This window comes from Rhinolophus sinicus, chromosome 14 (genome assembly GCF_057876585.1).
Source record: "Rhinolophus sinicus isolate RSI-liver-muscle chromosome 14, RSI-T2T, whole genome shotgun sequence".
In the NCBI taxonomy this organism is placed as follows: Eukaryota; Metazoa; Chordata; class Mammalia; order Chiroptera; family Rhinolophidae; genus Rhinolophus; species Rhinolophus sinicus.
In genome coordinates, this window is record NC_142514.1 from 37168417 (window position 1) to 37194166 (window position 25750).

At 46.9% G+C, this 25750-nt stretch overlaps 3 protein-coding genes across 9 annotated transcripts in view; 1 reads left to right on the top strand and 2 right to left on the bottom strand.

The window, feature by feature from the left end:
• The window catches only part of ZFYVE9 (zinc finger FYVE-type containing 9), a 130120-nt gene extending 129391 nt beyond the window's left edge, over positions 1 to 729 (top strand). The window contains exon 19 of one of the 2 annotated variants that reach the window (XM_074334715.2): positions 161 to 729. In XM_074334715.2, the coding sequence (XP_074190816.2) occupies positions 161 to 322 (162 nt within the window). In that variant the 3' untranslated portion in view covers positions 323 to 729. The remainder of the gene's footprint in view (positions 1 to 160) is intronic. The other variant, XM_074334716.2, reaches the window with a different exon arrangement.
• A 3-nt stretch (positions 730 to 732) lies between these two features.
• On the bottom strand, positions 733 to 18955 carry CC2D1B (coiled-coil and C2 domain containing 1B). Of its 4 annotated transcripts, none has more exons than XM_019742807.3 (25): positions 18819 to 18955; positions 16999 to 17089; positions 15731 to 15875; positions 14331 to 14434; positions 13822 to 13974; positions 13281 to 13406; positions 12954 to 13113; positions 12574 to 12752; positions 12316 to 12391; positions 12122 to 12232; positions 11909 to 12039; positions 11596 to 11668; positions 11281 to 11411; positions 10753 to 10870; positions 10500 to 10672; positions 9955 to 10080; positions 9299 to 9357; positions 9094 to 9210; positions 8588 to 8661; positions 8383 to 8441; positions 8147 to 8198; positions 7606 to 7705; positions 7170 to 7260; positions 6235 to 6364; positions 733 to 998 (listed from the first exon to the last, which is right to left on the bottom strand). In XM_019742807.3, exons 2-24 carry the CDS (start codon positions 17062 to 17064, stop codon positions 6236 to 6238), a joined length of 2553 nt encoding a protein of 850 aa, XP_019598366.3. In that variant the 5' UTR covers positions 17065 to 17089; positions 18819 to 18955; the 3' UTR covers positions 733 to 998; position 6235. The 4 variants fall into 4 exon arrangements, with proteins under 4 accessions (XP_019598366.3, XP_019598364.3, XP_019598365.3 ...); XM_019742805.3 differs by lacking the exon at positions 733 to 998 and adding an exon at positions 3205 to 5907; XM_019742806.3 differs by lacking the exon at positions 733 to 998 and adding an exon at positions 5767 to 5904.
• A 2627-nt stretch (positions 18956 to 21582) lies between these two features.
• ORC1 (origin recognition complex subunit 1) overlaps positions 21583 to 25750 on the bottom strand; it is a 28614-nt gene continuing 24446 nt past the window's right edge. For all 3 annotated transcript variants that reach the window (XM_074334720.2, XM_074334718.2, XM_088791140.1), the window contains 3 exons: positions 24271 to 24440; positions 23645 to 23732; positions 21583 to 21887 (listed from right to left, as the gene is read on the bottom strand). In XM_074334720.2, the coding sequence (XP_074190821.2) occupies positions 21693 to 21887; positions 23645 to 23732; positions 24271 to 24440 (453 nt within the window). In that variant the 3' untranslated portion in view covers positions 21583 to 21692. The remainder of the gene's footprint in view (positions 21888 to 23644; positions 23733 to 24270; positions 24441 to 25750) is intronic.

Sequence of the window (25750 nt, forward strand, 5' to 3'; positions counted from 1 at the left end):
GACAGACAATTCAGGGAAAAGTAGAAATTTGTGTTAACTGCTGTGTATCTAATCCATGGCCAAGGGCATCTCCTTTCCCGCTCAGCCTCCGTGGCCCTCAGCCCTCTGCAGAGACCTTCTCTATCCAGTAACCTGTCATCCCCTTCTCTCTCTGGTGTAGGTTGGCTATCAAGCAGGGAGCAATGGCCAGCCCCTTCCCTCGCAGTACATGAACGATCTGGACAGCGCTTTGGTGCCGGTGATCCATGGAGGGGCCTGCCAGCTCAGTGAGGGCCCCATCGTCATGGAACTCATCTTTTATATTCTGGAAAACATCGCATAAACAGAGGACATTTTTTTTTCCTGTTCAGACCTGTTGCAACAGCAGTCACACCCAAATCATTTGCACTTTAGAACTGGAAGATTAAGCTTTTGTTAACACTATTAATTGGGGGGGCGGGGTGGGAGTTGGGGCTTGGGGGACTGGGGTGGGAAAGGGTGGTTGGGGAGCCAGATGTTCCATAATTCTGTCTTCTATGCATTATCCACCAAGATCTGGGCAGCTTCCGTTACTGCACAACAGTTATGCTATCCTTGCAGCTACTCCCTTTCTGTTACTGTTTAGACAAGAATTCTGCTCCTGTTTTAAGACTTATAGTCTTATGCTCAGAAATGCTCAAATGGGTACAACCATCACCAAGGGTGGGGTGGGAGGGCAGAGGGGAAATAAAAAATGAAGCATCAGTCTTATACTCTTTGTACAGAATTGATATAAAAATATCACACTGATCTTGTTCCATTTACATCACAGTGACTTCAAATGGAAGTTACATTTAGATTTTTGCTTTTACCAGATTATTCACTGAAGTAAATCAAAGACCCAACGGATTATCTCCTTTCTATTCAAGGAAGGGCGACTCAGTATAAATGAGGTGACTTGGACAGCAGAGCCGAGGTGAGGATCGCGCAGGGTCTGCCTGAGTGAATGGCAGGTCCTGAATCGGGCCTTTCTGTGAAAGCTGACAAAATACACCCAAGACATTTTTAGTTATAATATACACTAGAGGTATTTTTGAAAACATTTTATTGAGAAATAACTTAAACTTCCAAGAAAGTTGCAACTTAAAAAATCTATGTACGTTTTAACTAGATTCATCTATTATTCACATATTTAACATTTTGCCTTGCTTTATCAGTTGTCTCCAAAATATTGGGGCATTTAAGTGAGTTGCATACATCATAGCCCTTTACCCCTAAATACTTTAATGCTTATTTCCTAAAAATGACATCCTCTAACATCACTTCAGTTCTCAGTCCATTTAACATTGATGATACTTGAACCCAGCATCTCATGTCCTTCATAGCATCTTCCCATCTAGTAGTTTCTAGCCTAGGATCAGACGTGGCGTGTAGCTTTCCTGACTCACCTTTATGTCCTCGATATTTCTGGTGAGTAAAGGTTCCCCCACCACACTTTTTTAATCGAAAATGCCTCATTTTGAATTTGGTGTCTTGTCCTAATTAGAACCAGTTTATGCATTCTTCGCTAGAATCCTAAGTGATGTGTCCTTTTAAGGGATTTACCTCTGAGGTCACTTGATAGCCACCTGCCCCTCATTGATGGTCAATTTTGATCACCTAGTCAAGGTTTTGTCCAATTTCTCCACTGTATCTTTTCCCCTTGGAATGAATAACCAATGTATAGAAACATTTTCAGATACTGCAAATATCTTACCAGAATTTCCCCCTAGATTTAGCATCCACTAAATCTGATGTTTCTTGTCTGAATTGATCTTTTACTATGATGGCTACAAAATGATTTTTCAATTCTAGCACTCCCTTCACATTTACCATTTACACTTGGTCATCTATAAGCAAAGTCCTTTCTTCTTTCCTGTTTATTCATTCTTTTAATTTTCACTATGGACTTGTGGATTACTTTTTGAATGGTTCTAAATTCATTATTTTGGTGCTCAAATGGCCTCAGCTTTGGCCAGAGGGAGCCCCTTCAAGGTAGTAGCTCCTTCGTCCTTGTAACATACTCTTATTTTTGTTTTTTTTGGTGGGGGTGGAAACACTTCCTTTTCTGGCTAACAAGATGCTCCAGGCTCATCTTGTGCTTACCCTGCCCCAGCCTTGGCATCAACCATGTTTTCTTTCAGTGGGAGTAGTATTAGAAACCAAGATTTGGTTTACGTATGATATACATGAGGCGCTCTGATTTTTTCATTAAAAGTTTGTTTTGGTCACAGACCAAGTGGATTTACAACTCAAAAGTTTGAAAAATACTGCTCTAGGGTAACTCACTCCCTTGTCACTGGCATCTCCCTGGGCCAAGTAGGAGAGGGTACATCTGCAGTAAAAGTACAGCTCCAAGAAACCTCTGGAAGGTCTCTGGGATAGTGGTTAGAGCTGGGCTGAGCACTTGGCAGTTAGAGGCTGTGGAGCATGTTGAGGGGAGCAGCTGTTTTCCAGAGGCCTGAAGGCCTGTCCTTCAATTCCAAGTGTGGAGCTAGATTATCTCTTTTCCGTGATGGGGGCTGGCCGCACTCTGCATCTCATCTGCCCAGACTCTGCTGGTGGTGGTTGCAGAGAACTGGGATTGTGACATTGCCCAGAGGCTCTGAGCTTCTACAGAAAAAAACAAGTAGGTGCCCACAGAACACCAGTTTTAAGGACTGAGGCTTCAGACCACCCACTAAGCCTGACGATAAGAAACACTTGTTAATAGGGGGCAAGTATTTTGGTTGTTAACATCCAGCTTGGTCTGTATGTACCTTGGAAGTCTGGAACTTCTACAGAGGCTGGTTCTATTCCTACAGAAGTTTATCCTTCCTCCTGCTCAGCTAAATACATCTTCCAATTGGATGTATTTCTCTTGGATCAGTGCAACCTTTTTCATTCTCCCACTAAAGACAAACTCTAACCCTGCATAGTCAGGTGCATTCTCAAATGCATAATGTCCTTTATGTTTAGTAAAATTATCTTGTGGAATTGGGCATAAAATAGCCAAGGATAGTTTACTTTTTTCCTTGTTTTTATACACTGTAGTGTAAGAGTTATATAGAGGGCTGAAACCACATTTCTAAGTAAGTCAAATTTTTCTAGAATGTTAAAGATTGACATATAGAGATCGTTATAAACTGAAGAGTAATAGAATTGCCATTATGGTAATATTAAATTTTTTTGAATTATTGAAGTCTTACCAAATGCTAGACAATGTAGTTTCTCCAATTATTTTTATTAACATTTTCTGAGCATCTGCTGGACTCTAGGGCTATAGAAATATGGGACTTTGTGTGAGTTCTTATCTAATCTTTTCCCTCATCCACAGTGGTTCCTAAATGCTGGTGGACCCAAAATTTCTAACTGATTTTACTTCTATTATAATTACCGTGTTTCCTGGAAAAGAAGACCTAGCCGGACCGTCAGCTCTAATGCATCTTTTGGAGCAAAAATTAATATAAAACCCAGTCTTGTTTTACTATAAGACTGGTAATATAATTAGTGTAATATATAATACCGGGTCTTATATTAATTCTTGCTCCAAAAGACGCATTAGAGCTGATGGTCTGGCTAGGTCTTCTTTTCCGGGAAACACAGGAGTCATCCTGGGAATAATTTATGCATTTAATACATTTCAGACAGTAAGCAATCTGCTGAACATTATGTTTCTATTTTTAGTAAGTTTGTGATAGTTTTTATTTTAATAATGCTAAAATCATTTTAATAATGATGGTAATGGAATTTTTAGGAATTGCATATGTAGCCAGAAGGGTTAAGGAGTGGAGCAGGAATGGTAAGGCTGTCTCTAGAGTTTGGGAAGCTGAGGCCTACAGATGGACGACTATCTGTAATGGAGCTGCACGAGGGGCAAGATCTTCTAGGAGTTGCCCACAAAATTTGGAAAACAAGCGCTCCAAATTTGGAAGCAACAATGCAGGTTTTAGAATGGTTCTATAAGGAATACAGTGTGAAAGTCATAAAATAGTTTGCTCTTTGTGAGCAAGCCTTCCTGATTTTAAGAAAAATTTCCTCATCTTGTTCAGTTCACTGATTCAGAAGAATGTGTGCTTTGCACTAGATTGAAGAGAGAATTTAAAATTTAAAAATGATTTGGGTCATGGCTGGTTCCCAAGTGCCCATTGAGTCACTAATCTCCAACACTGGCTGCCTTTGGACAAATCTTAGGACGAGATGAGACTGGACAGGCTCTTCCCACTACCAGGGACCCCTACAAGCCTTAGCTAAAACAAAGGCCTTTTAAAAAGAACCTCAGTCCTCAGGTTCAGTGGGCAGCTTTGTCTTGCCTCCCTCAGCCTGGAGGTGGTTTTCAAAAAGCCAAAGAGCAGCGAAGGAAACTGAAAATGAACAGGCTGCAAAGGGAAGTCTGGAACCCCAGAGTACTTCCTATCGAACTGGAGTAAGGCATTACCAGCAGAGGCCCAAGTTTAGAAATTCATAGGGCTCATTGGAACCTTCGAGGATAAGCACAGCCGTGCTTCCAGCCCTCTTGGTAAGCACTGGGTTGGGTCAGGAACCCTCCAGCCATCTTATGAAGGGTAACAACCCTCCTTTCATTCTAGATTACTGCTTGTTTGACACACAGATGTGACTACAATTAAGTAATAATCCTGACATCTGTGGACGTTGTGGTAGTTCACTGATAGGTAAGTAACATTGGCCAGAAAGCTCTTGGAAAAGTCATCAGTCTGTCGTTTGTGCTGTTACCACTAAAAGATCTGCTCTTAAGGGCAGGAAAGCACGGGCCAGCCCCACCCCAGAAAAAGACACACACACAAACTCCATCCCTGAGCTGTGCTCCTGTAGTCCTGTAGTGCTTTGTAAGCTGAATGTATCTGCTTCACTTAGAGCCTTTAAAAATGATCCTAAGGAATGTTTTGTTGAACTTAAGTTAATGCTTTAAGGGGGAAAGGGGGCTGGGATGTTAGTTTATTTCTAAGAAATGTAGAATACTGCAGTTTTGAATATTAAGTCTATTGCAACTATAAATCTTTCCATCATCACCATCCATTCAGAAGAAGTCAAAGAGAATTTCTTGGTAAAGAAGTAGGGAATTTCCCTAGGTGATAAGCTGAAGAGGCAAGCCCTCCTCTGTCCTCTATCAAGAGGAAGCCATAGCGGCAGTTTCTGTCAATTAAATGTTAAAACTGCTACTCTGGATCTTAAAAGTGACAGGGATTTTGTTTAGGACTTGATGGTCATGCTGTGTAGAGTACATGAGCCCTATAATGAGTTACACCTAGTCTCTTTAAAAATGGCTACATAAAATTGTGTGTACACACACACACACACACTTTTCCCCCTCCAGTTAGTCTTTTAGTGGTAGGTGCATGAATCGAACCCAAGATACAACCTTGTGTACTTCTCATCACACGGTCCTGAATATAATTTCCCTCCTCTGCTGACAGCTTTGGGAAGCAGGCAGGCTAGTGCAGCAGCTGTCAGGAACTAAGGCACAGGCACAGGCAGAGCTGGGGCTGGGGTAAACAGTTGTGTGGCACAGGCTGACATTGACAAACTGGAGTCACAGAACCCTGTCCCTATCGTAAGCGGGGTGGGGGGTGGGGGGTTCCGATCACTCTCAAGTTCTCCCATCCCTTCCAGTTACATCTTTTTAAGGCACATCCAGAAATATTGCAACTGGGAGCTGGGTAAGCTGTATGCAAGACTCCGTGGCAGAGCAGTGAGACTATCCTTGGCTTTGCTTTGGTGTGGAGGCCCAAGAAGGGGCCAGGAACAGAGAAGACCAGGGCGGTGGTCAGTAACGCACGTCCTTAACAGGTCTTTGGTGTTTGTATAGCAGCATCTATCTCCCTTACGTACAAAAGCTTCTGTAGCCAGCAAAGCTGTGAATAGTACTCTTCTGCACAGTCGCTGGCCTGACTCCTCAACGTTGACCATCTGCTACACAAGGCACAAAGCACAGAAGGTAGGAAGTAAGTCTGAACTACAGTGAATATACAAATAGAGTTTCAAAAGGATTTCCTAAAGCTAGTTAAATCTGGGCAAGTTTAACTTCCCTCCCCAGTTCTGAGGATCCCCGTCCCCAGTTCCGAGGGTCTTAAGAAAACTCAGCCCAAGCCATACCCAACAGTGTTGCCTCTGATCATCCTCACAGATGAGAAATTCTGAGGCTTTCTCCCTAGATATGAGTTGAGTTCTGCAACTGTCCCTGTTAAGGGCCCAGGCAGAGCAGGGACAGAGGTTCTGAGGGCCCAGACAGCTGCCCACCTCACAGGCCCCTGGGCTCCAGGACCAGCCAGTTCTCGGTGACCATCTGCACATCCTGGCCACTCAGAGGCTCCCGCAGCCTCACCTTCACCTCCAGCTTGCCCCCAGTGGGCTTCCTTCCGTCCACGACCTGTGACCGCAGAAAGGGAGATGGTAAGTGATGGGAACAGGCAGCTCCCTATGCTCACAGGTAAGGAATGAGGAGCTAAAGCATCCTGCAATGGCAACTCAGAAGTCTCCATTTCATAACAACCCTGCCCTCCTGCTATTTGGTGGTGGCGGTTTTAGGTAAGTCTTATAAAAAAAGTAGCATGAAAATCTAAATACACATCAATGCTCTGAGGTGGAGATGAGAAACCTAAGAGTTCTGCTCAGTTGCCACATGGCAACTCTTAGAAGAATGCTCTGACTTAAAGGTGTAGCCTAAAAACCACTAAGCCCAAACCCTCACTTAAGGAGGTGTCTGGGGCCAATTCCTAAACAGACTAGCTTCATTTTGGTGGCTCCCTGATCTGGAAATACCATATCAATTTTATGTCCAGAGCTGTTCCACTTCATCATGGTGCCAGACAATTGCCCCTACCATAACTGCCCTGCCCCTCAAACCTAGGAATTTGTATGTGCCAAGCTGACAGCAATGACCAGACCCCTCAAGGGCCCTGTAATCCACCATCCCTGAGAACTGAGTGGCCCAGAGTGTTGTGGAGAGTATAGCTACTTCCTGTCTAGGTGATGCTGTAAAATTTTCTCAGACCCTCTGAATCTCTTCATTTTTGAAATGGGAGTAGCACCTACTGTACAGCACACCTGTAGACATTTTGAAATAAATGGGCACAAAAAATCTATAATGGGGACTCATGGTAACTTAAGACCCAACATTTACTGAACAAGTCTTCTGGTTTGCCCACCACACCTCCACAATCTCTGCATGTTACCTCCAAAATCTCTCTGATCTCACACTCATTCTCCAGCCGCTCCAGTTTCAGGTGGGCTGTGCCAACCAGCTTGTCACTTCTGAAGAAGGATCTGGGGAGCCAAGAGTTAGCAGAGAGTTGGACTGGGCAGGGAGAGCAGGAATGAGCTGGCAGGGGTGGCTCGGGTGAGGTTCAGGTAGAGGTAGGATCCTCTGAACCTCATCTTCCATTCCAGGACCCTGTGCACAATTTCTCCCCATCCCTTGGAGGTCTGGCTACAGGAAGGGGTTTGAAGGGGCCCTGGAAGATGAGGTTCAGAGGATCCACTTCTACCTGACCCTCACCGAGTCACCCCTGCCAGCTCATTCCTGCTTTCCCTGCCCAGTCCAACTCTCCGCTAACTCTTCAAAGCCATTCCTTCCTCCCAGCCCACCTTGCAGTGTGACAGGGACCTCACCCTTTGTGGAAGATTTCAAATTTGATTCCTTTGCTTTGGATCACCCTCCTGAAGCCCCGGTGGTTTCGGTTGATGTTTAGTTTGAAGAGTTGATCAAATTCTGCAAGGCAAGAGAAGACAAGGGGCTTAGCTCCCAGGAATTTCCTGAGGAAGTGGTACCAGAGGCCTAGGGCTGGTCTCTGCCTACAATTCAGAGGGACTAAAACCAGAAGGTGACAGAGCATCTAGGTCCTGGCCCTGGACGTCCACAAGTCCACACTGGGTAGTTCTTAAGACTATCACACGATTATACCAAAGTGGGAGGGACCTGGAATTTGGAATCTGGATTCCTAGATTCAAGTACCATTTCTACAACCTCCTTGCTTTGAGGCCATAGGCAAGTCTTTTTACCTCTCTGAGCCTGTTTCCCCAACTACATCAGAGGAGTAGTAATACCTGCCTTTATCTCCCAAGTTGAGTACCAACTAAGATAATCGATTTGGAAACACAAGTGCTGCACACACGTATCAGAGAGCGAGAGGGAGGAGAAAGCAGCCCTCACCTGGAGAGTTTGTGTTCTTCACCACAGCTGTTTTGCTTTTTTGAGCCTGGTCCTACAGCAGTAAGAAGGGAGAAGTCAGGACAGCTTGAAAAAACAGGTCTACAGGGCCAGAAACTCTGTGCTAAGTCACTGTTGACGGAAGGGACCCCTATAGGGAATGGGCCCCTTCAAACCCCTTCCTATAGCCAGACCTCCCAGGGATGGGGAGAAATTGAGCACAGGGTCCTGAACCTCACCGAGTTAGGGTAGTGGAACTCAAACCGTACAAAAGCATCCAAGTCATCAGGGGTCACCCCTATGAAGGAGAAATGGGAGTGAGGGTCAGAGGGAGTAGCCAGGAGTCCAGCACTTGATGTGGAGGGAGAGCCAGTGCCTCCCTGTTGCCCGGGGGTGGAGTATCTGGGCAAGAGCCTCCTGGAGTAGGGGTGGCCCTGGGACTACCTGGAGGGGCTGGGAGGTTCATTCCCCGAACAATGACCAGATGCATTTCTGTGCTGTTGAGTTCTGAGAAGATCCTATAACCAGAAAGCAAGGAGAAAGCCCAAAGTGAAGGAGTGTGCTGAGTTTTAAAAGGTCCCCTCTTCCAGTGCCTGCCTGCCTGCCTGCCTGTCTGCCTGCCGAGTGGTGCTCAGGAGGAGAGTGGGCCTGGCCCAAGGAGGCAAAGCTTGCCTGGGAGAGCAGTGGCAGAGATGGTACACAGACCTTGGCCTGTGACCCCCAGTCCAGGGCTCCTTCCCGATCCGCAGGCCCAGTGCCTATGGCAGGGCCACGCTTGGGAAGCCTCACTAGAGGGGCCTAGTCTCAAGCCCTGGCTCCCAGCCTCTGGCCCATCCCTACATGGAGCCTTTGTCTCTCTTAGGCTTTTCTGTTTTCCAATTACAGTTGACATTCAGTATTATTTTATATTAGTTTCAGGTGTGCAGCATGTCTCCCTTAGGCTTTGGTACCTCACAGTCTGGAACGTCTTCAACTCAAAGTGGTGGCCAGGAGGGTCGAGGCCTTGCGCCTGGGCCAGCTGCAGGATCTCAAGCTGCTTCTTGCGGTCATGAGCAAGTTTCTCAAACCTGACAGGGATGGGTGCACGTGTCAGTGTGACAGGGCTCCTTTTCTGCTCCTCACTCCACATGTCCCAGACCCAGCCCTTGCATTTACCGTGTAGTCTCAGCCACATTGCCCTGGTGCATGAACTGCTTGGAGAACAGCAGACACTTCTGAAAACAGAGGCCCAGAGTGACTCTAGGTTGGCTTTTGAGGCCTGATTTCTGAAAGCTCCAACCTTCTATAGTATCACCCCTCTCCTCCCCCAATACATACACCAAGGTCACGGTTCCTAAGTCCCGTAACACTTTTTTGCCTAAGTTTTTGCTGTTTCCTCCCTGATGACAGCCATTCCCCAAAATTCACTTAGCAAACTCCTATTTTCAAAACCTAATAGAAACATCACTTCAGAAGGCAGACTTGCAGGCAGCATTTCAGATCCATAGGCACAAGTATATGTATACGTTTTTCTATATTGATATGTATCTGTCTCCCCTAACACTTCTTCCTCCCATCTTCAAAGTGCTTTACCCTCCACTCTACAGTTTGAACTTCTTAACTACCCCGAAGGAGGGATATTAATCATCCTATTTCACAGGTGAGGAAAATGTGGTTCGGAGAGGGGAAGTGCCTTGCCCAAGGTCACACAGCCAGTAAATGGAAGAGCCAGAATTTGAATCTAAGAACATCTGGTCTGAGCCCCGTGCTTTCCCCAGAGAGATGAAAGGGGAGGGCACTGAAAGGGGCAGACAGATAAGCAGTCTACTGACCTCCTGTTGCTCCAGAAGCATTTTTTGTAGCTGGGTGTACACTTCCTCAGCCTTCTGGGAGAGTCGCAGGTCCTCATGGTGAATGAGGATGAAGTCACCCTCCTCATCCGTCAAGGGTGAAGGCACCTACCCAGGTTAAAAGACCCCTCAGGGGCCCCAAGACTCAGATTATTCCTCTACTGAGCCTAACAAAAGCAGGATTCCAAACTGGATGTTTCTGCAGCTTCTTCTAACCTCCCGTGATGGGAACTCATGGCCTCCCATTCTATCCCAGGCGCCACAACACTCTGCCTCCCACTGGCTTCGCCCTGCCCTGTCATCTCTTGACCACAGGCAGCCCACCTGGCCTTCCCCCAGCCTCTCCTGAGGCCATGGGTAGAAAGAGGCATAAACCAAAGGCTCTTTTCCAGCTGTCACCACATCCTATCCAAGTCTCACCTCCTGCAAGCAGCTGCCTCATTCACAGCTGCCCATCAAGCCCACCCCCACCCCCAACACGCCTGCCCCGCTTGAGAAGTCCTGCTGCTTAACCAGGTGGGACTCACCTTGGAGAGGTCTATAGCTCGGCCGGCTCGGACCTGGATGATCTGAGCCTCAAGGCATTTGGCCACCCGCAGATGAGCTTTGGCCTTTTCCAGGTCCTGGCCTCGCTTGGCCTGCAGGGCTGCCCGCTGGTACTGCAGTTTCCGTGCTTCTAGCAGTGTCAGCTGTTCCCGCACTGAAGGGAGAGCAACGCTGGTTAGAGCCATGCCTGCCCCTCACTCGACCCTTCGCTCCATCCCTCTTTCCCTAACTCACCAGATGGATTCAGTGACTCCTTAGAACTCGAGGCCTTAGGCTGAGGCAAGGGCCGGGATGAAGGGACTAGAGGTTGTGCTGGCTTCTTGGCCACTGGGGCCTGGGCTGCAGACTCATCCTGCAAGTGACCAGGAGGATGTCACGGGGTCTGTTCCCCACCCCAGCCGAGGCAGCTCCCAGACTTGGACACTCTTCCTAAACGCTGCACTAACTTACGTGTGAACTGAGATGAATGGCTTCCCCTTCTGGGCCCTAGAAGCTCTGAGCTAGAAAAGCCTCATAAAGCTCTCTGAGCTAAGCTCCCCAACAGGAGACAGCAGGGTATTGGGGATCTGGGCTCCGGAGTCAGCAGACCTTAGTTTGAATCTAGCTTTGCTTATCTGGGTGCTGTTGGCCAAGTTTTTTCTCTGTAAAATGGACGAAAGAATCCGTCTCGCTGGGCTTGTTAGTACAGACAATGGGGTCTGTGTAATCCCTCATCTGCCATCTTCCCCACCAATCCCTGGAGTCTCAGGCCCTCAGCCACACCTCATCCTCATCTTCCTCTGCTGGGGCTGTATCCTCCGAGGCGGCCAGCTTCTGAGCAGCTGCTAAAGTCGCTGCCACTGCATCCTCCTCAGTGCCTGCAGTGGGCTCCACACCGGGGATGGGGGGGAATCCTGTGGAAGAGAGGAGCTCAGAGAGGGGCAGGGCAGCCTCAGGGAAGCACTGCGCTGCCGTGGGCCTCGGCTGGGATGGGTGGCTTCCACAGAATGGAGGCAGCTATGTTAGAAAACAATCTCCTCCTTCCCTCATCATTCTCAGAGACCATCTCATAAAGACCCTGGGCCAAGCACCACTCACCCGGAGGAACAGGCAACTCAGCAAAATCAACTTTCCGTCCTGCTCGGTGTGCTCGAATGGCATCTTGATATTGCTGAAAGGGAAGGAAGGGAGGGACCTATGGTGGGCAGCAGTCTGCAGGGTCCAAATAGGGAGAGAGAGGAAGACTGAAAAACAGCAGCCCCAGGAAGAAAAAGCCCTGAAGGCAGTAAGAGCTCCAAAGAGAGCGAGACAGGCAGACGGAGACTCAAAGACCAGGGCTAGCTGCAGGAGAAGACAGCGCAGCCAGCCGCAGAGAGGCTGACACCGCAGGGCTGCATGGCTGAGGGCCCACCTTGGCAATGCGCTCGTGCATCCGGGCCTTGCGCTCATCCCCACTGCCCCGGGCCTGGATGCCTGCCTCACGGTACTTGTTCAGCCTCTGTTGCAGGGCGTCTAGCACCGTCTGTGGCTCAGGATGGGCCACTTGAAAGGAGGAAGGAGACGGCGTCAGCTCTGCCTGCCTCTTCCCAGGTCCCCACTCCACAGCCCCACAATTTTGTCCTACCTGGGGTTATGGGGGTATCAGGGGCCATCACTTGCTGTACTCGCTCCACTGCTGGGGGTACGATTGAAGGTACTCTGAGGGCCTTGGAAGGCTGTGAGAGGGGCTTCAGGTCTGGGGGATCCGGAGCAGAAGTGTAGGTGGGATGCCTGGCCAGCCCCAGCCTGACAAGGTTCCCCCCCCACCCTCATACTGACCCTCGGGTGCTGGGGGCATGGCACTGAGGTCCACAGGATCCCCCTTCTCCAGGGCCTCCAGGACGGCACCAAATCTCTGCAGTAGTAAGAATAGCAGGTGTGGGCATAAGCCAGGGAACCACAAGAGCCTGGGCTGAAATAAACTCCCCCTCAGGCCAGTCTCACTCAGTCTTAGCCAATCTACCTGTGCGACCTTGGGCAGGTCATTGCCCCATCTGTGAGGGGTTGGACACAGGGCCCCTAAGCCAGAGGTCATACCTTCCCAATCCTCATGAGCTCTCGGGCACGGTCTAGGTCTCCAGCCCGCTTGGCATTCAGGGCAGCCACTTTGTACTCTCTCTGTCGGACCAACAACAGGGCCCGTGGGTCTGGGTCTGAATCAGGTGGGGCAGAAATGCCAGGACTGCCCAAGAGGCTCATCTCAGGCTGAGAAACGTCTGTGGAGAAACAAAAAGCCCAAAGGGGGCATCAGGGTCAAAGAACGGACATGCCCTGGGTTCCCAGTGCCCACAGGGCTAGTTGGCCTAAGGACCTCTCAGGGAAGGTGTGACTGACGGCAGTGACAGTGGCAGGATGGGTAAGCAGGCACTGGGCTCTGACTTTGGGAACCAGGACAGGATTTGAGTGTCTCTAGATACCTGGCTCCACGGTGGGAGGAGCTGGGGGGTCTGCCTCAGGACTCCTGTTGGCTGTTTCCTGCGGGGCCAGGGGCTTCTTGCCCGAGGCCACTGGAGGTGGAATCTCATCCTCATTGATCTTCTTGCCTTTCCTCACAGCAGCCAGCTGGGACTCTAGCATCTGAGGGAGAGAAGAGCCAAAAAACTAGCAGCCATCTTGGTCTGGACCCTGCTGAAGACAGGCCAGGGATCCCGCCCCTCCAGTGGCCTAACTTCCTGCTGCCCTATCCGCTGACCTCAGCCCCACTCACTCCTCCCAGCCCTGCTCTGTGGCTGGGCCCAACTGACCTTCAGGCCACGCTCACAGCGCCTGGCTTTGGCGGCTTCCCCTGCCTCCTTGGCGTTGGCCGCAGCCTGCTGATAGTTATGGATCCGATCCTCCAGCAGAGCCTGCAGCCCCTGAGGCCCTCCAACCTGTAAATACTTCAGGTCAGGACCTGGCCACTCCAGGGCCAGCTAGGCCCTTGTTGCTCCCTCCCTGCAAGGAAGCTGCCCCAGAAAACAGAGCTCTTGGATTCAAGAAGGAAGAACCTGCAAGTCACAAAGGAGGAGGCAAAGACTCACTGGACAGGCCAGAGGCCATGTCAGAGGCAAACACAGAGACCCAGACAATCTGAGGACAGCTGCGGGGGTGGTCTGGGAGAACAGAGAGGCCTTTGAGGCCAGCCAGCCACCAAAGAGTTTCTTGTGCTCAGTCGCTGGTCAGGGTGCAGCTGGAGGAGAGCCCTGGAAAGGGTTACTGCAGCCTTTCTATGCAAGCCATGCTACATGCATGTTACACATGGTATGTGGGGGCATCAAAGGCACAAAGGATCCCTCCAGAACCTACCTGAGCCGCTGGGACTGGAGCTGTTAGGAGAGCTGTCTGCACCGGGGGTTCCATGTTTTCCTGTCCCTTCTCAGAGCCATCACAGCTGGCTGTCTCATCGTCAGCCAGGGGCCCAGCATCCTCATCTGCACCCAGGACCTCCTGCAGCTCGCTCTGGAGAGACACAAGTCCCAGGAGCTTGGGAGCCTCACAGCCATACCTCTGATAGGACCTGAAAATAACGGACCTTCTCCCCCAGCAGTACTTCCCAACATTAGGAATTGTGCCTGCAAGACCCCGTTACCAAAATACTTCTTTAATCTAACTGAGGATAGCCTTTTAAACAGGGAAGACGACAAATGTGAGAATCCCCAAATGCAGAGCTCAGACCAGACATCAAAGGAGACTAGTCTCACACCAGAGTCAGGAAAACGGGCCCAAGAAAGGCAAGGCACTCACTGAACACCCAAGCACACGAGGACAAACACGGGCTCACCCAGAGCCCTCGGACACCAGCCTGCCAGACGCACCAACAAGTCTGCGTCCTCCTCCAGCCCTTCATCCTCCTCCTCCTCCTCCTCATCCCGCATACAGTCTGCCGCCAACTTCTCGATGTGGGCCATAGGCAAGGGGCCTGGGGGAACAGAGAGTCAGGGCGAGGCAACTCAAAAAAGGCCCACGAAGACTAAGGGAGCATCTTCAATGCACGGAGCATTCCTGTACCCAGGTGGAAATCCTGCCCTTCCACAGCCAGAGAACCCACCTGTAAAACTTGTGCTCTTCCTTTATGACCCAGTTCAAAGACCCTCAGCTGGGAAACCTTCCTGGGCCCCCCAACAGGCAACAAGCTGCTTCCTCCTCGGCATTTTTTTTTAAATAGTTAGACATTTATCATTTATATCACTCAAAATGTGTCAATCCCCCAACCCCATCCACTACCCCTCTGACATCGCACAGACCCATTACATTTCCACTGTCTCTACTCCTAATGCTGTACTCCGCTTCTTGTAACTAAGTACGTATACATGTAGAGAGACTTATAGCTAACATTCATTATTGTTCGGCTTCAGCTTCAGGCGTACAGTGCAGTGAGCAGGCATCTACATCTTCCCTGAGGTGGTCTCCCTAACGAGACCTCCTCAGCATTTTTGTTGTAATAGCTCTTAGACATATTCATCCATTCCCCCAACTACATCTTTCACAGATCTAAAGATTTTTAACATCCATTTTTAATATCCACAATAATTCTGCGCGATAGGTAATATCATCACCATTTTATATACGAGTAAACTGACAACTACCAATATTAATTTTCCTCATATTAAGTGGCAGAGCCATGATTCAAACCCAGGCTCACCTAACCCCAAAGCAGGTTTGGACTAAGTAAGAATGGAGGGCCGTGTTTCTCCAAGACCAGGGAGCCCCTCCCATTTTCCTCAGCTCCCTCAACTAAGGGGTACATGGGACTGGTGGGGGGGGGGTTCTCTCGGAGGGTTCCTGGTGAGAGAAGAGAGGAAGATTTAGACCCTCTGACTCTCCCAGACTTCATGACTCTGTCCTCTTCCAGGCTGGGAAGGGATATTCCACTTATTCATTTGACACAATTTCTATCCACTTATTAGTGCCCAATTTGTCTGCACTGAGCCCCTACACTACGTAAGGATAGGGAGCTGAGTCAGGTGGAGAATCAGATTGCTGACTGTCCACTACGGTGAGGGGGGCAGACCAGGGAAAAAGTGAGCTCCCCATCACACAGGTAGGTGAGCAGGGCAAGACGGCTTCTTGGTGGGAGTGCTGCAGAAGGCACGTGGGTATCAGAAGTAACAGGTGATCCGGCTGGCTCCTCCGCTGTGAGGAGAGGATCCTCTCCCCCACCTGCCTGAACCCATCTGGTCCCAGCACTGAGTCCTGCCCAGTGCCATAAACTCACCCTGTCCCTTGGGTGCTGGCTTCCTGCCTATGGTTCCTACTTCCCCAGTGAGGGCCAGCAGCTCAGCCTCCAGGTCTCCATCATCTTCAGTCTCCTCCGTCCCCAGCAGCATGTCCTCAGGGCGGAATTCCACAAAGAGCCCCAGCTGAGAGCAAAGAAGATTTCTCAGGAACCACTCAATGAGACAGAGGTGGAGCCCAGCTCCAGAGCCAGTCTCCGGTCCGTGGCTCCTTCACTGAGGCCCGGCGTGCAGAGAGGGAAAGAGGCCTGCAGCGTTACCCCTTAGGCCACTCTTCTCCCTGGTGACTCCAGAGAACCCAGTAAGGCTCTACTGCCATTATCATTACTGACAACAACAGCACTAGCTGCCAGGCACTGGACTTCGCACTCTACACGACTATCTTAGTAGTTCATTCTCACAACCCTGAGAGATAGGTCCTGTGTTTAAAATTAGAAAACACACATAACATGAAAATTGTTCTCTTAACCACTTTAAGTGTAGAGCTCAGTGGCATTACATTCACTCACACTGTTGTGCTACCATTACCACTATCCAGTCACAGAACTCTTTGCATCTTGCAGAACTAAAACTCTGTACCCATTAAACAATAACTCCCCTTTCTTCCCTACCCCAGCCCCTGGTAACCACATTCTACTTCCTGTCTCTATAAATCTGACTACTCTAAGAAAGGTAGGTCCTATTTATATCTCCATGCTCTGATGAAACTGAAACAACCTTGTAAGTGGCAGAGCTAGAATTTAAAATAAGATCTTGTGACGGGAGTCTATGTCCTGTATCCTACCACCTTCCTTACCTGCCTCTTTTAAGACAATACAAATGGACTATGAAGTCTCAGGACGTGGGCCCAAAACACACAGAGAGAAGATCAGAGGAGAGACCTCTAAGGCAGCAAAGCTCTCCCAATGGACATAACCCTCCAGCCCTGCATCCTTGGTTGGCAAGCAGAGTTGTGTCCTAATGAGGAACCCATGAGAGCACTGAGGCCCCTTCAGAACACCTTGAACTTTGGAGGTTCCTGAACACTCCAGATCACTCATATGGAAGTGGCCATAGCAGGATGCCTGGATTGAAACGTGTGTGTGGCAGGGGCTAGGCAGAGGGTCTCTAAGGGCTCTGCCAACACCAGTAGGCACTGCTCCAAGTCTTTGGACTAACAGGGATACTGCACAGGTAACCCAGCTTGCCCAAGCTGTTTAAGAACCCCCATCCTCAGACTAGCCTGGGGTGAAGAAGCCTTTATACATACCTGCTTGGCAGCTGCCACACCCTGGCCGCTGGCCTGAGGGCCCTTCCGAGGTCTTGGCCCTGGCATCTTGGCAGCCTAGAGAGATACCTGTCTAGTGGGGAGTAGAAGAGACTCAGGCTGGAGCAGACTTCAAGCTCCTCCCCCAAGAGGGCTACCAGTAGTAGGTGTGGTTGGTAAACTCCCAACTCAAGAAAAAGAAGGCAATGTTTAACACCAAAGCATGAAACACTAACACTGCAAGTATAGCACCAATGCAAGCAACAAGGGAGATGAAAGGGATGGGGACCACCTGTTAATCGGTTTAAGTGGGGGGTGTGGACAAACAAAAAGTTACAGAAATGGTTTGACAAATTTGGATTAAACGCAAGAGTTTGAGTGGGGAGGCGACTAGGAAGACAATTCAGGGAAGTAACTCTAGGTAAAGGGTGGGTGGGTACAAGGCTGGGTAAGACTCACAAAGGCCCCAAAGCTGTGCTGTCAAATATGGTAGCCATATATGACTATTTACATTTAAATTAAAAATCCAGTTCCTCTGCCAATGACTACCACTGGCCAGCACAAATATTGAACATTTTCATCATAAGTTCTATTGCCCAGTTCTGCTCTAGAGAAACATGACTCATAATTCTGATTCTCTCAGAGAACACAACCATTCATAGCACCTACCTTGTTTCCCCGAAAATAAGACCTAGCCGGACAATCAGCTCTAATGCGTCTTTTGGAGCAAAAATTAATGTAAGACCCGGTCTTTTATTACATGTTATAATGTAATATAATAAATTAGTATAAAATAAGATCGGGTCTTACATTAATTTTTGCTCCCAAAGACGCATTAGAGCTGATTGTCCAGCTAGGTCTTATTTTCGGGGAAACACGGTATATGTCAGACTCCGTGTTGAGCACTGGGAGAGCAGGAATGAATCTGACATGTTCTCAACCTTCAAAGGACATTTACATGGTGGAGACAGCCTCATCATCAATAAACAAAAACCATACAGGGCTGCTTCAGGGGCCACCCCTTAACCAGCAGAGAGAAAAGGTTTCTTCGAGGTGATGCCTCTGCTAAATCACACAGAATTTGGGGAAAAGGATTCCAAACAGAGGGAACAACTCATAATGGTTCTGAGGTGAGAAGGTCTGACCTGCACAAGGAAACTAGAGACCTGGGATTACTAGGGTATAAGTGTGAGACAAAAGGGTACAAGTGAAGGTAAAAATGTACGGGGCAAAATAGAAAAAGCTTTAAATTTAAAGCAGTTTGGGCATTATTGTGAGGGCAACGTACATGACGGTATCAGGTGGGAGTCACACAAACATCCTTCTGGCAGAAGGGAAGGAGGCAGGAAAGAGAATGGAGGCTGGAAACCGTCCCGTCTTGCAACGGACTTGGCAAAGGGGAGAGCTGCGGTGGCGTGGGGGTGGCGAGAAGTGGATGGATTCCCGAGTCGGGGGTAAAATCAACAAGACTCCGAGATTAACTGGACGTGGGCGCACGGGAGGGGGAGCTCAGGGTGACTCCAGGCTTCAGATTTCATGGAATGGGTGAATGGCGGACCGTCAACTGAGCGGGGACAGTGAGTGAGCAGGCTCAGGGAAAAGACGAGGTCAGACACGCCAAGTCTGTGGTTCCAGGGACACTGAGCTGGGGGTATCGGTGCCGGGCTCGGGCTCAGAAGAGGGCAGCCGGGTGCGGAGGAGAGGCGAAGCCGGGGGGAACCACTCCCGCGCGGCAGGACACAGCGCCCTGCCCGGCCCCAGCCGACTCCATCTCCCCCGCCATCCCAGGTCTCCCCTCGACGGGGTGAAGGTACGCGGCATACCTCGTGGCGGATCCAACTTTCCAACCCGGGACTTCTGTCCGGAACCGCCCAGGGCTCCCGCCGCCTCGGCGGCAGCCTGGACAGGAAGCGCCAGCTGGAAGACGGCTCGCGCCCTAACACGTGACTCCACGCCCCTGCGGCGGGCAATACGCATGCGCAAGACGAAGCGGGCGTCGCGCTCCAACAGGTGACTCCAAGGGTGGGGTTCTCAGCGTCGTTGGGCGGTTCCGGGTGTCCAGCTGCTTGCAAATACTGTAGGCGCGTCACCTGCCCTTGCCCAATTACAATTTCCCTTCCAAGCTGCCTCCCTCCCAGTCCAAGGCTCTCCGACGCACTCTGGCCTTACGCCTTCACTCCGCCCCTCCCGTCGTACGGGCGGGGCTGATGCAGACTCCGCCCTGGAGGAGGGGCTTCTCTGCTTGCCACCTGCTTCGTCCTCGTTCTTTGTAACTTGTCTAGGCAAATGGAAATGGGCTCACCAAATTTTTAATCATTCAGCACCTGAATGTACCCTTTCCAATCAGAAAGCGGGTTAAATACTTAAGGTATGATAGGTAGTGGGTGCTCATTGCTCTTCTTCATGAAGTCACTTCATAGTTTAACACTCAAGTTTTTACTCCCCTGCCCTGCAGAGCAATGAAATGAGAGATGGGAAAGGGCGTTAAAAGAATCTTCCATCTGAAACAAACCTTGCAACTCACTTCTACCTAGCTCCTCAACTTAAATTATGTTTTGTAACTATGTTTCGTAGATAGCGGTTTCAAAGATCTTCCAGTTTCCTTGGACAATGTGCTTTTCCATATCCTATTGCTTTGGGTGGCCCAGAGACTGACCTTAGTTTAGCATTTTAAAATTGAAGTTTCACTTCCACTTTTTTCTCATTAAAATTTTAATTTTATAACGAAATATTTCACATATACCCAAAGATATACATTTCACATTTGCTTGAATGCAAACACCACCAAGGCAGAAGTGTTTGTAATCTCCAGTGTCTAGAGCAGTGCATGGTACAGGCAGGCACTCAATAGTTCATATTTTTCGTGTGAATTAACATAGACACCAACCACAAGTTTAAGAAAAAAACAGGACAATACATTTGAAGCCACCTATCATGTTGCAACCCTTTTCCAAAGAGATATCCACTCTCCTGAGTTTGGTGTTTATTATTCCTGAGCATTTCTTTCTATTTCTACTGTGTGTATGTATATTTAAGCAATCCATAGTATTTGTTTTGCACGCTTTAATATGTTATTGGAATCATGCATATATTCTTCAACTTCTTTGTCTGCTCCACCATTTTTGTAAGTTTCATCCACATTGATATTTACATTTTATCTAGTATGAAAATAATTCACTTTTCCAACAGCTTGCCATTACAGTGATATGAGCATTCTTGTACACAACAACTAGGGTACACATTTTCCTAACGAATTGCTGGCTCATAGAATTTCTGCATTTTCCAGACAATAATTCCAAATTATCCACAAAGTTATACTCCCTCAGTGAGTCACGACTTGCAGACCTCTTTTACTATGCTTACATTTTGTTGGTTATTCTTGTTTCTTATTCTGTGGATTACTTATTTACCCATTTTTCCCTTTTTCTTTATTGTGTACTTCTTTTAAATATTCTGATACTGATCCTCAGTCCATTATATGCAATTATAAATATAAATATTTCATGATTCTCCTAACAAGAACATTCTCCTACACAATTTATCACTCACAAAATTTAACATTTACATAATACTATTACCTCTTATGAATATAGTCCATACTGTTCATAATTATTTATCTCAAATCTACAACCTGATTAAGAATCAGAGTAAGTACATTTAGCTATTTAGCTCTCATTTCTCTATTTTCCTTTCGCTTGAAATAATTTTTCCACTTTGGTGTGGTCTTTTGTGATATCGATTTTATTAAGAAGATATTGATTTTATGCAGAATATTTCTCCTTCAATTTTAATTTATCTGAAAATTTTCTCATCAATAGACTCAGGTCAAACATTTCTGGCAGGACTATTACATGGGTGATGTGTTTTCCTCAGTGCCTCCCATGAGAAGGATTTAGATGTCAGTTTGTCCCATTGTTGACTTTCATATAAATCTTAGAATTAACTTGCAGTTATACCAAAAACCCTGCCAAGACATTGATTGGAATTGAGTTGTATTTAGAGATTAATTACGTCTCTGTTAGCTTTATTCCTGGGTATCTTATATTTTCTGTGCCATCTAAGTCTTTTTTATTCACAGGTTTGTTTTTATGATAACTGATACCTTTTTAAAAATTAAATTTTCTACCTATTTGTTGCTAGGGATTGTTTATCACTGATATTTCAGTGATAAATATTTCAGTGATAAATATTTCAGTGATAAATTTCAGCAGTTCTTTTTTATAAACTAAGTTTGTTACATTCATATTGTTCAAAAGTTAAGATACATAATAACATTCAGTGAAAGTCTTACTCTAGCCCCTGCTCACAGCCATCCAGTTCTTTCCCAGAGGCAACCAATCTAACCAATTTGTTACATATTCTGCCAGAACTATTTTGTATCAATACAAGTAAGAGTATGCAGGTATTTGTATACATGGTGTGTTACCATTAAATAAATGGTAGGGCTACTAACAGAAATAAAAGTCAGAGGGAGGGCCCATTGTTGGAAGGATGGTTTGGTTTTATAATCTGATATTTATAATGGCTGTAAATTTCCCACACGTTCTACAAAAAAGCAAATTATTTAATGGAAAATTCCAAACTACATGATAGCCATTTCCATTTAATTTGATTTGCTGCAACAATTCCATGTGTTTAGAAAAAGGAAATCAGGCTCTTTAAAAACCGCAGCTCACACTGCTGGCTTCTGAGGCCCTTCACTCTTTTTTCAGTGCATACAACACATCATTCTGGCTGACATTGAGCCGCACACGAAGAAGCAGGTCGTTCCTGCTGGGCTCCACGAGGAGGAGGCGGCAGGAGCCCAGATGACAGCACACTGCCATTGTCTCTGACATGGTGGGGTACGGGAGTCCCTCCATCCTGCACAGTGCCACGTGCTGCCTGTATACCTACAAGCGAAAACCAAATCCAGTCAGCTGCCAGAAAGGTTAAGAGAAGAAAGGTAGTCTGGGTCTATATCTGATCATTTATTTCTTCTTTTGGGAAAATCAGATACTTCTTGGCCAGGATACTCAATACCCTGGAAGGCATCAATGGGTGCCCCATTGGGGCACAAATGCAGGGGCAGAATGCAACAATGACCTCGGAATCAGAGAACAGCAGGTCTGAATCCTGGTTCGACCAATTACCTAAATATGATACCCTAGGCAAGTTACAAGTATTTTATTTTTTGAGCTTCAGTTTTATCTGTTAAGTGTATTATAATATCTCATGAGTAATGGGATGTAAAATGTCTGGTAATTGTGACTGTTATACAAACAGTCCTGGGATCCAGGGGCTGAGAGTTCCACAACTGAGATTGTCACAATTCAAGTTGAATTTTGCTAAAAGGCATTTTCCTAAGCAGATAGTGTATAGGTGCCAAGGCATGACCCTTGGAAAAGCAAAGGCCCAGAGAGAGAATACTGAATAAAGAGAGGCAAAAGGATAGCTAGAAACATAGATTCCTACCCTACAGCCCCAAGTGGGCCAGGCAAGTCTGTAGCACTTCCTGGTCACTTTCTATTCTAACTATTTGTAAGTCTATCCCCTACCGCCACCCCCCACCAAACTGGGAGCTTGTCAGGAGCAGGGACAAGCTTGTCAGATCAGGGTTCCTGGCTCCTATCACAGTTAATATAGCACATTGTAGATGTTCAGGATATAGTCACAAACTAAAATGAAAGTCACTCTCTGCAAAAGACCTGTCTCAGGCTCTAGAAGGAGAATAACGGGCAAAACAAGACCAGCAACTAAATGTTTAAAAAAGAATTTAAAGAAGAAAAGCTGAAAGGAAGTAAAGAAGTAGCTGGAAGGAAATGTTTTCCTGACCTCTCTATCGGTATGTCTAAAACATACTCAGACATTCATACTTCAAGGTACACACTTAAACACCTTTAACAATTCATCTTCTAAGGCGGCCCATTGCCTGTACAGTGTTTCCCCCAAAAATAAGACCTAGCCAGACAATCAGCTCTAATACGTCTTTTGGAGCAAAAATTAATATGAGACCCGGTTTTATTTTATAAGACTATAAGACTGGGTCTGATATAAGACCAGGTATGATATGACATAATGTAATGTAATATAATATAATATAATATAATATAATATAATATAATATAATATAATATAATATAATACTGGGTCTTATATTAATTTTTGCACCAAAAGATGCATTAGAGCTGATTGTCTGGCTAGGTCTTATTTTCGGGGAAACACTGTAGATACCAACTTTAAACCACTAAAGCACAAGCTTTAATGCTTCCTTGTACTCAATATAACGGAAACTATGTTTAAACAGTGTTCGGATGATCTTGGTGCTGTTTTCAAACACGGCTCATTCTGAAAGCCTTGCCCCCACTATACCATACGCTGTATCAGGGCAGTAACTTTTGACTTGTTCATCTTTGAATCTTCCACTCCTAGAACAGCATCTGGTACATAGTAAACCTTCAATCTAATATGCAGAAGCCAGTTGCTAGAGGTCTCTTCTCATGCAACTCAATAAAATATCACATAAAAATAGGTGCTAAAAGAATAGATATTCTTTAGCACAAATTGGAACAAAATAGAGATAAACTGTTACACAGTGATTAAAATTCCCACATATTTTAAAGGCACCAGACCAAAATCTAGAAGGATTTGAAAAAAAGAAATCAATCACCTGCTGAAATGTTGCTTCCTCCAGTCCTGATCGACGGAACTCTGCAAGGATGGCTCTCAAGAAGCTCTGTTCCAGAACAGAGGAATTTCTTAAAGAAAATGAAAAGATGTGAATTCACACAAGTGGCTATACCAACAACCAAGAGGAAAGCAAAATAAAGCTTTTCTGCATCTTTAGAGAAGATGGGGGGAAATTGGGACTGCTTCCTCCTAGATTATTTGGCAAGGATCTCCCCTACCCCCTAAAATCTCAAAATGACATAATAAATGGAAGTGAGGGAACACAGCAACTGCATCAGGAAATGTACAGCACCTCCATTTCATTAGCTGAGTATATCATTCAGTGGGAGAGAAGTTGCTGCTTCCTTCTTGTTCCCATAGCACTTTACTAAACATCTACGATGTAACTCAATTCATGGGAATTCTTTTCCTGTTATACTAGGTTTACATTTCTGCCTCCCTGACTAGACTATGCCCCTACAGAAAAAAGACAGTGTCTTCAGAAAATGTGAGTTGAATGAGTAAAAGCTTTGAAAGGGAAACATGCTTTCAAGGCCTTTCCAGACTATGGCCCTCTTTAGTAGCCTTCCCAGAAATGTTCAGGGTCAGGAAGCAGAAGGGTCTTACTTGATGGCAGTAATATACGACGATGAAAACATTTCATCTACTGCTTCCAGTAAGTGGGCTATGGTGACCAGGCCAGGGGAGCCAGGCTTCTGGCAGGAGAACTCGCAGATCTCTGTGGCACGCCTACAAATGTCCAGGCAGCGTCGTGCATCTCCAGAAAGAGCTGCTACCTATAGGAGGAAACATTTTATTCCTTGAGGTCCCCTTGCCATCTCAGTCCAGGAGAAAAACCAACAGATTCTGTGTTCAGCTAAAAAGGAAAGGCGGTACTGGGAATGGACTTAAACCTGAAGTTAAGTACTTAGCCCTGGCTGGGAACCTGATGGCAACCCAGATATAGATTATCATAGTCATGCACCACTTCACAAGGGGGATGGATACATTCTGAGAAAAGCATCATTAGGCAATTTCATCATTGTGCGAACATCACAGAGAGCGCTTACACACCTAGCTGGTACAGCCTACTGCACACCTAGGCTGTATGGTACAGCCTATTGCTCCCAGGTTACAAGCCTGTACAGGATGTTACTGTACAAAACACAAGATTAAACCAAGCACAAGAAAAATGATGCAATCAAGAAACGAGGTAAACACGAGACGTACTATGAGGCTGCTACCAGTGTAACACGGCATACTGTCGTACAGCAAACTTTATAAGTAGAAAGAGGAGACTCTAACATAACGACAAAATGTATAGTAAATACATAAACCAGGGACAGTCCTTTATCATTACCAAGTATTGTGTATTGTACATAATTGTCTGTGCTATACTTTTATACAACTGGCAGTGCAGTAGGTTTGTTTACACCAGCATCTCCATGAACAAATGAGTAATGGTTGTGCTGTGACATTATGATTGATAGGACTTCACTAGGTGACAGGAATTTTTTAGCTCCATTCTAATCTCACGGGACCACTGTTGTATATTCGGTCTATCATTGACCGAAACACTGTTCTGCAGCATGTAACTGCATACTGTGCCTGGGATTCTCCCTGAGTCCAAACCTTGTCTTGGTTTTACAGATAATGCTACAGTGGAAAAGGCAGAAATTGTCAGATTTAATATTAGGGAAATGAAATCTAAAAGAAGAGACTTGTAGCTCAAGCTCATATTGAACCATCGGGAAACATTTTGGAGATAAAGCCACAGCCTGAACTTCCCTCACAACATAAGGTAAATTTTGGAGCCAGCCTGGTCAATGGCTCAACAACCAGAATCAAGGGGGAAGGAAGCCACAAATCTGAGGAGCCAGAGGAACCTGTGGTTAGATGATCAGACCAACCCATACTGCCAGCGACTCTGCTGTAGTTCCTTGCTTTCCATGTGCACAGAGGATCAGGACTCCTGGGCTCCCTTCATACGGAATCCTATACTCTTTCCCAAGCTGACTTAGGCCACTTGCATTTCAAATTTCACTGAGGAATTCCTGGACTCACTATGGCCTGCAAGGATCTCTCAGTTTCTGTATTCCCAGTACCT